Consider the following 16632-nt stretch of genomic DNA (forward strand, 5'->3'; position numbering starts at 1 on the left):
GATGAGGGAACCTTGATTTCTGGAGTAACTCTGGGGATTTGTGCATTGGGTATAATAGCTAACTGAAAAACCTTAATAGACTGGAAGCTTTCATGATTTTACACAACAGTTTTGAGAAAGTGTACTCGAGATGATGTATATATATCTGCTTCTGTGTGAGATTCTCAGTAGCATTCAAGTCAACCAGCAGTTTGTTTCTTTGTTGGTAAAGAGCTCTGTTTTCTGGAGAATAGATTCAGTCCAAGTTTGAAGTAGTTTGGAGATTAACAACTCAAGGTGGGTCCTGGCATTTCTACCTTTAAATTCTCATGTCCAAATGAAAGAGCTTAATTCCTCTAACCACGATGTATAGAAGAAGTTGGTGCTATTCCTTTATTTCTCTTTCGTGTTTCTTTTATGACTCTACTGTTTTTCAACCTTCTTTTTAAAATGTGATGACCTTTCTCCCAAATATTTAGTAATCACAAAGGGGAAAATAGTTTACAATGGAGAGTTCTGGCAGACACCATCTTAGCCAAGCGATCTACATATGACAGCATGTATCTCTGGACATGCACTGAGAAGGGCATATCAGACCAACTCAAGTTGAGGCACCTTCTGCAGAACAATGGGCCAGTACCAACATTTCAAAAATGTTGAAACCACGAGAAACAAGTGCCACATCCAGCAAGTGGCAAATCCTGCCATGTCCAGCACAGCCCTGGAAAATAAATCTGAGTGGGAATGGTGGGAGATTAAGAAAAGAAAGAAGACAGAAAGCTAGGATCAGGAGGACCATCCTCCACTGATGGCGAAGCAATGGCACAGTTTTATTTATGCAAGCTGCTTTTATACAGGAGCATATTATCCCCACCCAGCCTACACACCCTGCTATAATCATTTGCATTTCCATAGATTCTCCCCATTCTTAGGAGGGTTCGTAGAGATGAGGCAACTCTTAGCTGACCTCACAGATTGCAAGGACCTTGTCAGCTTGCAACCCACTCTCCACGAACAAGGAAAGAATGAGGAGGAATAGTCACAGGTTGGAGGAGATCTACAATTAAAGGCAATGTGGGATCCTAGAACAAAAAAAGAAAAAAGAAAAAGAAAAAGAAAAAGGACATTGGTGGAATGAATTGATATTTTACCTGGGTTAATTTCTTAGTTTGTTAATTTTTCTATGTTTAAGATGTTAACATAGAGTAAGGTGGGTGAAGGGTATGTGGAAATTCTCTATGCTGTTTTGCAAATCTGAAAATTTAAAATTATCTCAAAATAAATCATAATTTAAAATGTAGTGACCCAAAATGGACCTTCTCCTTCAATAAGGGTTATTTTAAAATTACTTTTCTGAGTAAGATAGGAAGAGTATTTCCTACAGTTGATTATATTCATTTTAATTTTTTTAGTTCTTTAGTTATTATGTATTGAATAGATCTAAAGTTTACAATGTGTGTACGTTGTAAAGAGTAACAATAACATGAACACAAAGTGTAGCTTGAAACTCTCAGTATGCTTCTCTATCATGTCCTGCTCCCTCACCTCTATCCTGAATTTTGTACTTTTCATTCCCTTGCTTCTCTTTATAGGTTTACCTTGAAAGCATGTATCTCTAATGATATAGTTTTATATGATTTTTAACTTTATATAAATTACATACATAATACTGTATGTATTCTTTTGCAATTTGTCTTTTCCTTAAATATATTCCTCATTTACCAATGTTAATATGTATAAATGTAGTTAACTAATTTTCACTACTATATAGCTTTACAGTGTATAAACATACCACCAGTTGTTTCTCTAGTCACCTTTGATAGCTATTTGGTTGGTTTCCAGTTTTGCTGTTATAATCAGTGCTACCGCACACTCTCAACATGTTATGAGAGTTTCCTTAGGGTGTATACCTAAAAATGGACTTGCTGGGTTATAGGGTAGATACTCCATCAACTTTACTAGATGAGGCCAAATTGTTTTTTAAAATGATTGTCCAATTTTTAATACTACCAACAGAATGTAAAGTGCTCTAGTGGTTCTACTTTCTTTCTAACATAACATTATTAGACTAAATTTTTGACCAATCTTGCAGGTATGTATATTAAATTTTTAAAATATGACCATTTATTGATTGACTGCTTTATGTCAAGCACAGTGGCAGACATTTTCATTCCTTATTTAATTTAATCTTTTAAATTAAATAGTCCTTTTTCTCGCCCCCATAATGGAAACTAATGTGGTATTTAGATGGTAATACATAATTGCCCCTAAACCTCTCTCTGACAGATTTATCCCTTTCTCTGTCATGTATCTATCTGCCTAATTTATTTCCTGTTTCTTAAAAAAATAAATTATTCTCTTTTCAGAAGAAATTTGAGGCATAAAGTGGTTAATAACTTGCCACAAATCACACTGTCATTAATTAGTAGCAGACTTAGAAATAAAACCCATTTCCCAGTTCTCTGGCTCCTAATCCTTTTTATTCCCCCTCCATCTCTTCACTTTTCCCTCTCATATCCCATTTCTTCCTCTCTTCCCTCACATTCTCCCATTTTTTCTCTGAGTTAAACAGCTTAAATGTACTTTCCACTTGGCTGCTATATAATGCGATGTGCATGCAGAGAGCATCACAAGATTGGTTGAATGCCTGGTTCCAGCTAAACAGTGATTACTTAGCCCTGGCTGGCTAAGTGCCTTATAACCATTTAACATTCCAAGCTGTGCCGCTTGGAATGTGGATTTGGCCAGAGTGCCCTCTCAAAGCTGCCTGGTGGCCTACAGGGGTTGGAGAGAATCCAGAACTTCAGGACATCCCATCCTTGGCTCCACTTTCTCTGCAGCAGCAGAAACCCCAAGCCAAAGGTGGAAGTATAGGCAGCTAAGAGTACAACTGGGTACCTAGAGAATGGTTATATTAGAACTGCTAACCTTGGATAAGAGAACACAGATTCTATTGATAGAAGAAACAGAAATCTTAGGTTGGGAAATAAAACTTATAGCCAACAAGCACAAATGAATTTTGTTTTGCCTGCACAACATTTAATTTTCTTTTTTATATTCGGATACCTTTATAAGAGAAGTGCACTCACCAATTTGTCACAGTTCCCAGCACTTCATTTCCTACTGTTTCACATCTAACTGCTATTAACTCCCGGCTCCTAAAGTTATTTGATGCAATTGTATCCTTAATGAGATCACTTGGGACTCACTGAGGGTAGAACTGGAAGCTTCGTTCTCATTCCAAAGTGATCACAGTTGTCCAGGTTATTTTTTTTTTAACATTTGAACATTCCTAGGCTGGGAGCACACTTTTACTTAGATTCTACATGTCCCTCAAGTTTGTGATTTTTTTTTTTCCATCTTAACTTGTTTGGGATGAATAAGATGAAAGTACCTGTAAAGTTTTCTACTCTTGACTAATCCACATTCAATGACTTAGGAGACCTGAAATAGATCTGTTAACTAAAATAAATATACTTTATTGGCTTTTTCTGAATTGGGTTAAGGATAGAGAGAAAGAAGGGAAGAAAGGGTTTTTTTCAATGTAGCAAACTCATGGGTTTAATAAAGTATAACTTTTAAAAGGTTAAGGAACACAACTCATAAATATAAAATGAACATATGTCAAAAAATTAAACTCAATAAATAAGAGAGTAAGTAAAATGTTAAGACCAGGTCAAGTGAAAATTTAGGAGCTAAGTATTTATAGGTAATTTAATAAAGAAATGTTAAGATTTCTAAATTATACACAAAACTGTTAAAGTCCTAAAGTGCATAAGCCATAACCTTTGAGTTATCCACCAGACATAAAATGTCTGTATCTCTACTGGATAAATCTCTACAAGTTAATCTCTGCCTTAGAGTTTTAGAACAGTCCAGCCAATGGAAAACTAATTGTACCTGCACTAACATATCACCTAATAATCTCTTTTGCTTGTTTCCAAGTTTCAGAATGTTTTTCTGACAGATTGTAGTCATCAGGTTAGACTTGGTTGCCAGGAAACAGAATGTTTCCTAAGCTTTGAAAATCTAACTTTATGATGAAGACATATGAAATAAATTCTAAAATTTAGTATATATATCTTAGAGGTAGATTATTTTTGATTTCAGAGATGAAGTTTCAAGTTTCTTAAGAACATGTTTAAGTGAAATGATATGAGCATGAGAAATTCTCATTCTGAATCTTTTTTCTTTACAGAAATTCCATCGAATTATATTTGGTACTACTCTGCCATGTCCATATTTGAAAGCAAAAATGAGGAAAGACGTAATGGAAGTAGGTGAACTCAGTAAGAGATATCTGTCTGTATGTCATTATTATTGCCTCTAAAAAATGTGTGTGTGCACACACGCACACGCGAGCACACATGCACACACATGACAGATAAACAGATTGGCCACCCTATCAATCAAACTACCAATCTACCAAACAACTGGCCAGGAAAGGAAATAATATAGTTTGAAGAAATAAATACTTCGTACTTAATAAGTACAGGCCCCACTGTTTTGTCATCTGAGAATTCTAATTTGAGTAGTTACAATCTCATCTTTCGTACTTTATTTTGTACTTTTATTTGGAAGTTCACCGGGAAAGCATGTGTTCCTTTTCCTCTCCCCATCCTTCACAACTACCTCCTGCTAAAAAGAAGTGGTGAATGTAAAAAGCAAATTACCAATACAGCCATTCTGTGGCCAGAACAAGTGGATCTGGCTGTGGTATTAGGGAGTATTTCCATTTAAATGCTTTCCTTTGGTGGATCAAAATACTAAAGAGAACTGGCTTAATCACACTCAAGCCCTCTTTCAGAGTGAAACTGCCTGATATGACAAAAAAAATTTATGACTTAAATTTTGAAAAAGCAAGTCAGAATGGAGAAGGTGCAGGAAATGAAATTAGGTCACTGGTTTAAGGCTATACTCTTCCTTCTTTACGTTCTGTCATTGTGTAGTTGTCTGATTCCTGGAGGGAACCCATTCTAAGAACCCTAGTTCCAGGAAGAGGAAATCAGGAAACTCCCAACCAAGGGAAAACTAGGGAGTTCTTGTCTACTTTCATAACTGCTCAAGGAGAGAGGGCTGAGGAAAACAAACAATCTAACCAATTTCTCCATCTTCTTATGAACAGAATGATATATAGAGAGCAGAATACTTTAGGGTGTAGTAAGTTCAAAGCAAATGAAAACTGTAGTGATCACTAATAAAGACTGATTTATTTATTCAACAAATACTTATTGATCACCAAATGAATGCCAATGACTGTCCTACAGTCACTGGCAATACAGTGGCAACAAAAACTAGACAGAATCTCTGTTCTTATGGAGATTATGGTTTCGTGAGGGACAGCCTTTAATTAATAGCACATTAAAAAATAGCACAGAGAAATATCAAATTATATCTATAATAAGTGCTATGAAGAAAGTTCATGTAGGAGGCATCGTGGTCAAGAGCATGGATTCTGGAGCCATACTATCTAGGTTTGAATCCTAGCTTTACTACTTACCATGTTATCTTGGACAAAACTCTTAATTTCTCTTTGCTATAGTTTCTCATCTATAAATGAGACTAATAATATTGCTACCTCATAAGGATGTCGTGAAGTAAATGACGTAGAATTTGCAAAGCCCTTAGGACAGTATCTGGCACATGGTAAACACTAGGTAAATACGTAAAAAATAATCTATGAGAACTTGATACTTTCAGAAAGTTAATAACTTGAACATTTATAAATGTGGGTCATCACAAAATTCAAAAGTTTTACCAATGAAAATTAATTGAATTAAATTAATTGAAATTAATTAATTAATTGAAATTTACCAGTTTTCCTGACCTAAATCCCTTCAGGTAGGCTAGGCATACCTACTGCAGTAGAGTTATTACATGTGCTGTTTTGAGCAGTGAGCAGTTAATACTGGTCCATCCAAGATGTCAGCCTCATGGTGTGAGTTGACAAAGTAACAGTGGCAAACCCAGTAATTTGACAGGTACTTCTGCCCTTTTCTAGGCTATGAGCCTATTGTGATTGGAAAGTTTAAAGTACATATAGAGTACTTTATGTACTTGACTGGTTCCAGCATCTTATTTATCTACCCTCTCCTTTCTATTTTTCACCGCTTTCTTAGTTCAGGCTCTCATCATTTCAAGTGTTTACTATTGCAGCAATCTTTTAAGTGGTCTTTATATCTGTAATCTGTTTCTCTGTAAATATAGCCTGTTAATCTCTCTAAAGTTCCAGTTTTATCACATTCCCCTCCCTGCAATCCCCAACCCCTGCCTCAAAATCTTTCTGAGATTCCTTGTCAGTACTAGATAAAATTTAAGGTCATTAGCCTAACATTAACGTACTAACTTTATAGTCCTGTTTCCTGCCTCCTTCAGACTCTTCCTGTCTAGTATACTATCATACAGCTTATCTAGTCTCAGTGCCAAAGTTCTTCTTCCTGCCCAGATACCTGTCCCCTATATCTGTAATGAACCTAAAGTCATCTTTTAGATTTAGTGCAAGTCTTTCTCCATGAAGACTTCTCCAGCTATTCTAGCCACCAATCCCTCCCACCCCCACCATTATCTTTCCTTCCTGAGTTCCTATAGTGCTTGGTTTCTACAGTTTTTTTTTATAATAATGGCCTTACTGAGATATATATCATATGCCATAAATGTCACCCTTTTAAGGCAGATAATTCAGTGATTTTTAGTATATTCACAGAATTGTAAAACCATGACCATAATTTAATTTTAGAACTTTTTCACAAAAAGAAACCCCATACCCACTAGCAATCACTCTCAATTTTCCCATGGCCCCTGATAACCACTAATCTTTCTCTCTCTATAGATTTGTCTATTCTGGACATGACATAAATGGAATCATACAACATGTGGAATTGTGTGACTTGCTTCTTTCACTTAATGTTTTCAAGGTTCATCCATGTTGCAGCATGTATCAGTACTTCATTTCTTTTTATGGCTGAATAACATTCCATTGTATGGGTATACCACAATTTTATCCAGCAGTTGATAGACATTTGGGTTGTTTTCACTTTTTAGCTATTGTGAACAATGCTACTATAAACATTCATGTACAAGTTTTTGTGTGGACATATGATTTCAATTCTTTTGGGTCTCTAAAAGTCATTTAAAAATCTTATTTATATCCTGCCTTGAGTTGTTGCTTTATGTGTATATTATGTAGTTCCACTAAATTATCTGCCTAGGACAGGGCCTATAAAGCTCGCTCTGTCCTGGAGAGTTTGCAAGCCTGTCTCATTTATTATACTTCCTGTTCTCCTCTCCTTTACCACATGTACCATCTATAAATGTCATCATTGCCATCATCACCACCACAATAAAAATTACTAAGAAGTATTGATACATGGTTAAATAATATTAGGTAGTAAATTCAGAAGGATGAGATACACTCATATGTATTGATGTGGAAAGATCTCTAATACATAGTGTGAAAAGAAAAAAGCAACTTGCAGAGCAATACATATAGTAGGATCTCATTTGTTTTTATACACACACACATTCATACATACATACATACACACACACACACACACACACACACACACACATCAGTGTTTGTATGTATGTATATGTTTGTATATAAATACCCTGAAAAGGAAAGGATCCCAGGATATAAACCAGTCTGTTAGCAATGGTGTCCTTAGAAAAGGGAAAAGGAATGGAAGGTGTAGAAAAGGAAACTTTGTATTTTTTCTCTATATATTTCTAATTTTGTGTCTTTTACAGTTAAAATATATTTTTATATTATTTGAATAATCATTAAAGAAAAAGTGTAATCACTTTTTGGAGAAAATAACTAATTTGGAGAAACTAAAAGGAAAAGACAGAAAAAGGAAGAAAAATATCAGGAAGGAGAAGGGCATAGATATTGTGGCATGTAGAGCAGAAAGTTAATCAGAGCCTTAGTAATAGAATCCTATACAGTACCACATTTAAATAAACACAAAAAATAGACATCTGTGCTGCACAGCTCTGTGCAAACATACTAAAAAACCATTGAATTATACATTTTATTTTAAATAAGTAAAGTTGTATAGTATATGTATTATATTTTAATAAAGTTACTTAGAATAAAACAGGCATCTAAAGTTTTTAGCTTTCATTTCTAGAATGTTGTTTATTTAGGAAATTTAAAGCAACAATTGAACTTATTTGTAGGGACTTCTCCTGACCTCAATAATAGAGGCAGAGTTGTCAGATAAAATACATGATTCCCAGTTAAATTTGAATTCGAATAATTTTTTGGTATATGTATGTCCCATATAATATTTGAGACATATTTCGGTCACATGCATAAGGTAACTTTAGCAAAATCACCTAGGCCTATCGATGTAGAATGTCAGCAGGGGATCATTGCTGAGTGTCTCTCACCAGCAGCTGGGTTTAATTGAACTGGGAGCCTCGTGGTATAAGTGGGCCTTGACTAATCTACTACTTGGAGACTTGCACTCCTGAAGATCATCTCACTGCTCTTGTTTATCTGGAGAATCTCATTTGTGATTGCTTTCTCACTGTGAGCAAGGATATATTTTCCTAGAACCTCCTAAGCCTAATTTCTAAATGGCCTTTCTTCTTTTTTCTTTCTTCTTCCTTCTTCTTCCTGGTTACTTACCTTTTAGAGTGCCACTTTCTCTCCTTTTACAGAGCTCATTTTCCTTTTTAGTTTTTGTCATTTCCTTATCTAGGCTAACCTCCACTCTTCTGTAGGTTCCACCCCCAGAACTTGAGGTTAAATTACATCAAGACTGCATAAGAGCTAAGTTTTTCAACCTAGCATTTGAATCAAAGCTCTAAGGACATCCTTAGAAGCTTCTCCTGTTTTGACATTTCTCTTCTACTACTATCCCACCAAGTGATTGAGTAGAGTTTGCCTCTGTAGACTGTGGCTTTTGTGTCCTTCATTCTCTACTGGCTGGGTCAGCATAGTACATCCACAGGAGATAGCTGAAAGTTCAAAATCTATTTTGGGCACAGACAACTGTATCAATGATGCTTATGGAATCTCCTTGACATAAGGTAAAGGACAAAAAAGTATCATTTAATGAGCACTTTTGATGTGTCAGGAATTATGTAGGAACTTTACAATTACCATCTCATTTAACTCTCACATTAGCATATAAGGTAGATTTTACTACCCCATTTTACACATGAGGAAACTAAAGCTCCCAAATGAAAAATGACTTGTTCTAAGTCACTTAACAATTTGGTCATAGAGCCCAGTCTAGAACAGCTAAGACTTTCTGAGCATTTTTAATATACCAGGAATTGTTCTAAAATGCTTTACATGCCTTAATTTATTAATCCTCACAGTAACCTTATGGGTAAGTATTATCATTTCCATTTTACGGATGAACAAAATGAGTCTCAGGTTAAGTAACTTCCTTAAGGCTACCCAGCTGGTAAGTAGAGGACCGAGACTTGAACCTTGGTAGCATGACTTGATTGCCTATGTTCTTAATCACTATGGGAGCCTGCCATATTTTTAAACTCTAAGCCCACTGCTTATTTTATAATATCAGGTTGCCTTGCTTCACCAAGATGTCTGGCTCTTTCAGTTCAATGTTTTACCACCCGCAAGCCAGCTCCCAATGTAAGTCTTTGTGAAACCAGGCCTTTGTTGAACAAACCATAGAATAGTTTCTAGTAAAAGATGTATTTTCTGCAGTCACCAGAGGCTAGAGCTAGGTGTTTGTCCCCTTGAAGTCCCCTTGAAGTCCAGGACCTCTTCTAGACTCTCTTTGTCTAAGCTAATTTCCAGTCTTCCGTAGTTCTAACCTCTCATCTGTAATTTATACTTTTGTCACTTTTGTTTCAGCCAAACTTTGAATTAACAGTGGGGAAAACAGTCATCCCAATATCTTCTCAACAGTATTCACAAGCCCTAGGGAATCTTGAATTAATCTTATATTATCCAGTCTGAAAACATTTTTCCTGCCTTTATTATTTCAAACATGACTGGCTACTTTCTTTTCTTGAGCTTGTCTTTCTCAGACTTTTAGCTTATCCTAGATGGTTGTGCAAACTGAAGTTTTAGCCATTTTTCTCATCATTCCTGCTTTTTTTGTTTTTAAGAAGCATCTTAGAAAATCTGACTTTCTAGCCCTTGATTCCTCTTCCCCCAACCCTTCCCCGGTGAAAACCCTACTTTCCTTTTGCCTTCTTCTTCTTTCTTGGAAGTTCTGGTATCAAAGAGCCAGAAGTAGGTGAAGGTCAATCCTGTCCCCACTTTGGAGCCTCAGTCTGTCTCCACCAACTCAGGCTCTGAACTTTGGGATCTACCTGCTTTACTTTACTCTTAAACTCAAAGAGAGAGGTATGTATTCAGTTGCTCTGCGTAGCCTGGACTCCTTGTATCCCCGGGGGCTGGTGGGCTTAAGAGAGAATATTCTGCTGCATCCAGATGAATTGCCAGGAAAACCTATTAGATCTTTATTAAGTTAAAAAATAAACAGTGATATCTAGGATTAAATGTAATAAGAAAATATTAGAACTTTATAAAGAGTCATAAAATAATATTTTTGAATAAATGGAGGGGCCATACTGATCTGTTAGGTATAGTTGGAGGGGCAAATGGTTTGGGAGAGAGTGATTTTACTCATCAATACCTGAGCAAATTGAATATGAACATAGTAGAAAATTAGCCAGCTCAGGGGTTGGATAGCCTCAATACTGATAGAAACATGAGTACTGCTCTGGTACTCTGCTCTGATCAGGCAGCTGTCTAGGCCTCTGAGAAAGTCTCTGCACAAAGGGCATAGGCTATGCAGCAGCTCTAAATCCTAGATGCAGCGAAGTTATCTGAGGCTAACATGTTGCAGTGTTTGGATAACCCAAACTACGGTGGTTAGCAAAGGCTCTTATATCGCAATGTTGTAAGCAAGCCACTAACTAATCAAAACCAGGCATAACAAAACATTCTATCCATACCATCTCAATTTTTCCCATCCTTATTCAGCTAAAGCTAGTAATCACAAGAATGAAACAAAAAGAAAGAAAGGTACTATTCCAGGGGAACAGACTATAAGCTTCATACTATGTGGTAAACCTAACCCAGGGAAGACTCATAGCCACTTGTTTATGTTTTGCTCGCAAGGTGATTATACAGACATGATCATCATGCACAAAGGAGTGGCTACTCCAGGGTATACCAACAAGTCTCTTTTTATCTCTTTCACAAGGATATAGTATGTCACAGGGTAGAGGACTAATAGTGCAAAAATGTCAACTCTTTCCAAATTAATCTGTGTAATCCAAATCTGTGTACTCTCAAATCCTTGGGTAAAAGTAGCTAAACATTCCCAGTTTCACCTTTCCCACAATTTATGCAAATCCTTGAACTTCCTCATAATTCTTTGTTTTTATACTGCCCAATGAACAGACTTCAGCCCCTTAGATATTTTCTATAAGAAATTTACTCAACGTTCTGACTTCATGATGTTTAGTAATTTTGCTTACAGCTAGAGGAGAAATGGAGGAAATTACAGGAAAAACCATCCAGGTCCCTATCTTATCATTGCCACTCTCCTCAGCTATCTTTCAAAAGTCTATGATCTTATCTCCCTAAGAAATGCAATGTAGTTTCCCACGCCTGACTTTTTCCATGGGAGGGAGCTCTGCCTCCTCTAATAACCTATTTTTACTCCATCCCCAGGATTCTAGTGAATAAATTTTTCTTTGTTTTCATCTCTAATCAAAACTCCAGTCTTGAGGGAACTGGACAAAGTGATTTTGAAGTTTATCTAGAAGAGAGAATAGACAAGAATAGCCAAGAAATTTACTACTCTGTATTAAAAGTTAAATAATTTAAAAGATGGATAGTACAATGGAACATAATACAAAACCCAGAATCACATTCAATGTTGGACTTTAGTACATTGTAAAAATGACATTTAAAACCAGAGTAGGAGGAAATATTTGCCAATCATATATCCGATAAGTGACTTCTATCCAGAATATATAAAGAACTGTTATAATTCAGTAATTAAAAAAATAAACCTAGTTTTAAAATGGACAAAGAATCTGAATAGGCATTTCTCCAAAAAAGATGTATAAACGTTAATAAGAACATGAAAAGATGCTAAAGATGCTCAACATCATTAGGGAAATGCAAATCAAAACCACAATAAGATACTATTTCACATCCACTAAGATAGTTAAATTAAAAAACACAAGCAGTAACAAGTGTTGGCGAGGATGCCAAGAAATTAGAACCTTCATGCACTGCGGATGGGAATGTAAAATAATACAGCTGCTATGAAAAACCCTTTGGCAGTTCCTCGTAAAGTTAAACATAGAATTGCTATATGACCCAGCAATTCTCCTATGTATGTATGTGCCCAAGAAAAATGAAAACATGTCCACGCAAAAACTTGTACATGAATGTTCCTAACAGCCTTATTTATAATAGCCAAAAGATGGAGAAAAACCCAAATGTTTATCAACATAGGGATGAATAAACGAAGGTGATAAATCCATACAGTGGAATATTATTCAATCATAAAGATGAATGAAATACTGGTACGTGCTATAACATGAATGAACCTTCAAAACATTATGCTATATGAAACAAGCCAGTCACAATAGGCCACATGTTATTCTATTTATATGAAATGTCCAGAATAGGCAAATCTATGGATGTAGAAAGTAGGTTAGTGTTTGCCAGGGACTGGAGAAATGTGGTAATTGAGACTATGGATATAGGCTGCCTTTTGGGGGTGATGGTTGCAAAACCTCATGATGTACTAAAAAAAATCACTGAATTGTACACTGTAAGGGAGTAAATTTTATATTGTGTGAATTATATCTCAAAAAAAAATAAAAAAACCCAAAACACTGAACAGTTGCAGGGTCATGTTTCTAGAACCTGGAACGAGAGACTCCTCTTAGAAGGCTGAGACCAGTGAGTTCAAGATCAAATAGGAATCTGTAACCTAGAGTAAGAATCTTTGAGGATCAAGGAAGGAAATTTCTTTCTAATCTTGAGAGACATGAGCTAAGGAGGACTTTAGAGGGCTTGGAAGAGCTTCAAAATAGACATTCAGTATAACTCAGAGGCAGAGGTGTTACTAGAAATCACTCTCTGAGGAGACAAATTCTTTGTAAATACAGTCTAGAAATTTCTAGGACTATTAAGGGTAAAAGGCTTAGCAGTAGTGTCAGCCATCAGGCCAAATTCTAGGTTGCTTGGTATACGTACTATCCAGGATCAAGAGAAGTAGGAAGCACTTGCACCATATTGTCCAAATAATTCAAGCATCTTCTCTTCCAGGACTGCTTCCTTACTCCACTTTCCCTGACTTCCATTCCCTCTTCTGCGTACCCCTAATGCCATATTCTTGCCTATATCACTGCCCTTACATTAGGTTGAAGTTTCCTTTTATGTTTGTCTTCCCCACTGGGATTAGGAATCCCAAATTGGTCAGGGATGATGTAACCCTGACATAGCTCAGGACCTGACACCTGCCAAGAACTCAGTAAATGTTTGTTGAACCAATGAAGAATTGAAGAGACTACAGGAATATTTGATTCAGAGAAGAAAGGTCCATTGATAATATATATTTTTAAGACTTTTCATAACATGATAATGGGCTCACTATTTGTAATAGTTCTTAACACCTATGTGTTTTGATGCAATGACTTTGTCATGTGTTGTAGTTATCAGGCTCACTCCTACTAAACTACGAGTCCCTTGAAGCCAGAGACACCATTTTACTCATCTTTTGGTCTCCTTACAGCATCTAGCACACTGGTTTCTGTGCAATAGATGCTGAGTAATGATTTATTAATTTAAATTTAGTTAAGCAAGTTTAGTAAAAGCTGCAGAAAGAGATTCAGATATCTTAAAATAAACATGATCTACGAGGGAGGGCTGGGTTTCTGTGTTTGGCAGTAATGATACAGGCCATCCTATTGTCTGTGGAGACACAATCTAGGATTAGTGGAAACATTAATGGTGGAGAACTCAGAAATTGTCCTGTTGCCTTCAGAAAACTTGAATACTTGAGGATTTTAATTTTTATTATTTATCTTGATTCTGTGAATAAAGAGACAAATTCCCATTTGTAGACATATTCTCAGCGAGAAAGTATGAGGATCCCAAGCCGATCTGCAGAGGGACATCCTTCTTATTATTTCTCTTTTTCTCAGAACAAGAGAGATACCTGCAAGCCAACAACAAAGAATTCAACACTCTGTTTGGATATCCAGTGAGTATCAGGTCTTTGGCTCTTTCAGGACGAGACTGGAATCCTCAATATTCCTCTTTGTTGGTGGGGCAGGAACTTCTTTGTAGATGTGGATCTTACAACTTAGGTTCTACTTTATTTCATTCTCCCATAGAGTGAGGGCTGGTGCAGTGAGGGCTCAGGACTAAAATTAATCCAGTGACCTAGGCTCAGGGGAGAATATATCTCAGAGTTGGGGTTTTATATATAACTCCTAGAAAAGAGATAATGTAGCTTTTTCTTGCACAAATGAAGGCATAGTTTCACAATTTTATTTTTTCACTTTGACATCTGTTTATTACAATACATGTAGATCTTCATAATTCATTAAATAGTGGCAGAGTTTTCCATTGTATTGATATACCTTAATTTATTTAACCAGTTTTCTGTTGATGAACATTTAAAATGTCTTTATTCATACCTTCTCCAAAAAAAAGTCTCCAGTATTTTGCTATGATAAATGGTCCTGAATGAACCATTATACATATATTTTGGCACATGCGTGTGAATATATCTTATGAGTTTCCTAGAAGCGAATTGGCTGGGTCAAAAGGAAAATATATTAAAATTTTTGATACATATTGCCAGATTGCCCTCTAAAAAGATTACATCCATTTATATTTCTAGCTATAGTAGATACTGCTCACTTCTCCATATTCTTGCCAAACCGAGTGTCTATCGGTCTTTTTCATCTTTGCTAGGCTCTTAGACGAAAAATGATATTTTGTTATCTGTCTTTCCTTAATTTTAAATGAGACCAATAATCTTTTCATATAAATTAGTCTTTAGCATTTCTTTTTTCTTTTTTTTTTTTTTTGGAAACTGCCTATTAATGATCTTTTCCCATTTCCTATTCGATTGTTCATTTTCCACTTATTTATTTATGAATAAGTAACTCAAAAGAGAGATATATTGAAAAGTCTTGCTCCAATACCCCATACTTGCCCACATCTGCTCTCTATAGGGAATCACTTTTATTAGTTTTTTTTGCATGTATTCATCAGTGCTTCTTTGTGCAAATAAAGCAAACACAAATATATATTCTTATTTCCTCACTTTCTTACACTCTTCTGAACTTTAACAATATGCCTTGGAGATATTTTCATAATCATCTTTTCATAATAACTTTTTCCTTTCTTTTTTCAGCTACATAATATTTTCCATGCAGATTTAGCATAATTTATATAACCAGTTCCTTATAAATCAACATCTGGGTTGTTTCCAATCTTTTACAATTACAAGCAATGCTTTATACATGTTATTTTGTGTACATGTATATATACAGCAGGTCCTCAAATAATGCTATTTCATTATAACGTTGATGAAATGCCATAGGAACTTAACTCTTGTTTATAGCAATTTATGGTAAAATTGGTTTTGTTATACATTGTTTCACTTTAAGCTACAGAACCTATCAACAATGTTAAGGGAGGGTTTACTGTAGTATAATTATAAGTATATACGAATATAGCCATACATATTTATAGTTTCTGTAGGTATCAGTTTATGATTTCTGAGTTAGAGAGGTTCTGGAAAATAACATTTGGAATTTGACCCTCCCCGCCCCCCACACCCCCACACACCTCCTAGACCTGCATAAGGAGCTTTGTGGTGCAGTAAAATTAGATTTGGCCTCAGATAGACCTGAGTTTGAGCACAGTTCTCCTCCTTACTAACCTTGTATACTGAAGTGCATTAACTTCTTCGATCTTCAGTTCCTTATCTATAAAAAGGACATCTATAATAATGTTTACCGTACGTGGCCGTTGTGGGAGTTAAGTATACTTGTGAAAAACATTAGTTCTCTTTCTCCAAGAAACTATTACCCCTTGAAAAAAGGATTCAAGTCTCACTGAATCTGTACCCTCAGTTCCTATCACAATGTTTGACACACAAATGGCATCCAATAAATATATGCCATGAATAAACAGATAGTTAATGAATAAATAGATTTGACAGATTCTTATATATTTAACAACCATTTCATTTTCTTGGCCTTACCCATTGCTCATTCTCCTTCTATTTCCCTAATTTCTTCCACTTCTACTCCTTTTCCAAACTTCTGACTATTGATTCCCATTATATCCTTGGCCTTCTGTTCTCCTCTATTCTCCATTTAGCCATCAGTCAGTTATGACTACCCAAATAAATAGCCCAAACCAAAATCCACCACCTCTATCATGCTTAAATTTTATCACCCGTGCCAAAAGAACTAAACACTGAGAAAGTTCATAGTTAAGCAGATGTTCTACATTCTTGAGATATTGCTTCTGGTTTGACCTTTAAGAGAAGAACAAAACACTCTCGTTGCCAAGTTAGTAAAGAAGTACTGATATTTCTATCTTAAAAAAGAATCGGCATGGCTTTTGTCTTTGTTTGCTGAGCAAATGCTACCCAAGTGATGAAT

At 35.7% G+C, this 16632-nt stretch overlaps 1 protein-coding gene across 1 annotated transcript in view; it reads left to right on the plus strand.

Annotated features, from left to right (window-relative positions):
* Window positions 1-4183: 4183 nt before the first annotated feature.
* LOC105306486 (phospholipid-transporting ATPase FetA-like) overlaps window positions 4184-16632 on the plus strand; it is a 71290-nt gene continuing 58841 nt past the window's right edge. Inside the window, exons 1-2 of the mRNA XM_023524041.1 lie at window positions 4184-4255; window positions 14149-14207. Coding sequence (XP_023379809.1) covers window positions 4213-4255; window positions 14149-14207 — 102 coding nt within the window. The 5' untranslated portion in view covers window positions 4184-4212. The remainder of the gene's footprint in view (window positions 4256-14148; window positions 14208-16632) is intronic.

Source organism: Pteropus vampyrus, unplaced genomic scaffold (genome assembly GCF_000151845.1).
Source record: "Pteropus vampyrus isolate Shadow unplaced genomic scaffold, Pvam_2.0 Scaffold436, whole genome shotgun sequence".
NCBI lineage: Eukaryota > Metazoa > Chordata > Mammalia > Chiroptera > Pteropodidae > Pteropus > Pteropus vampyrus.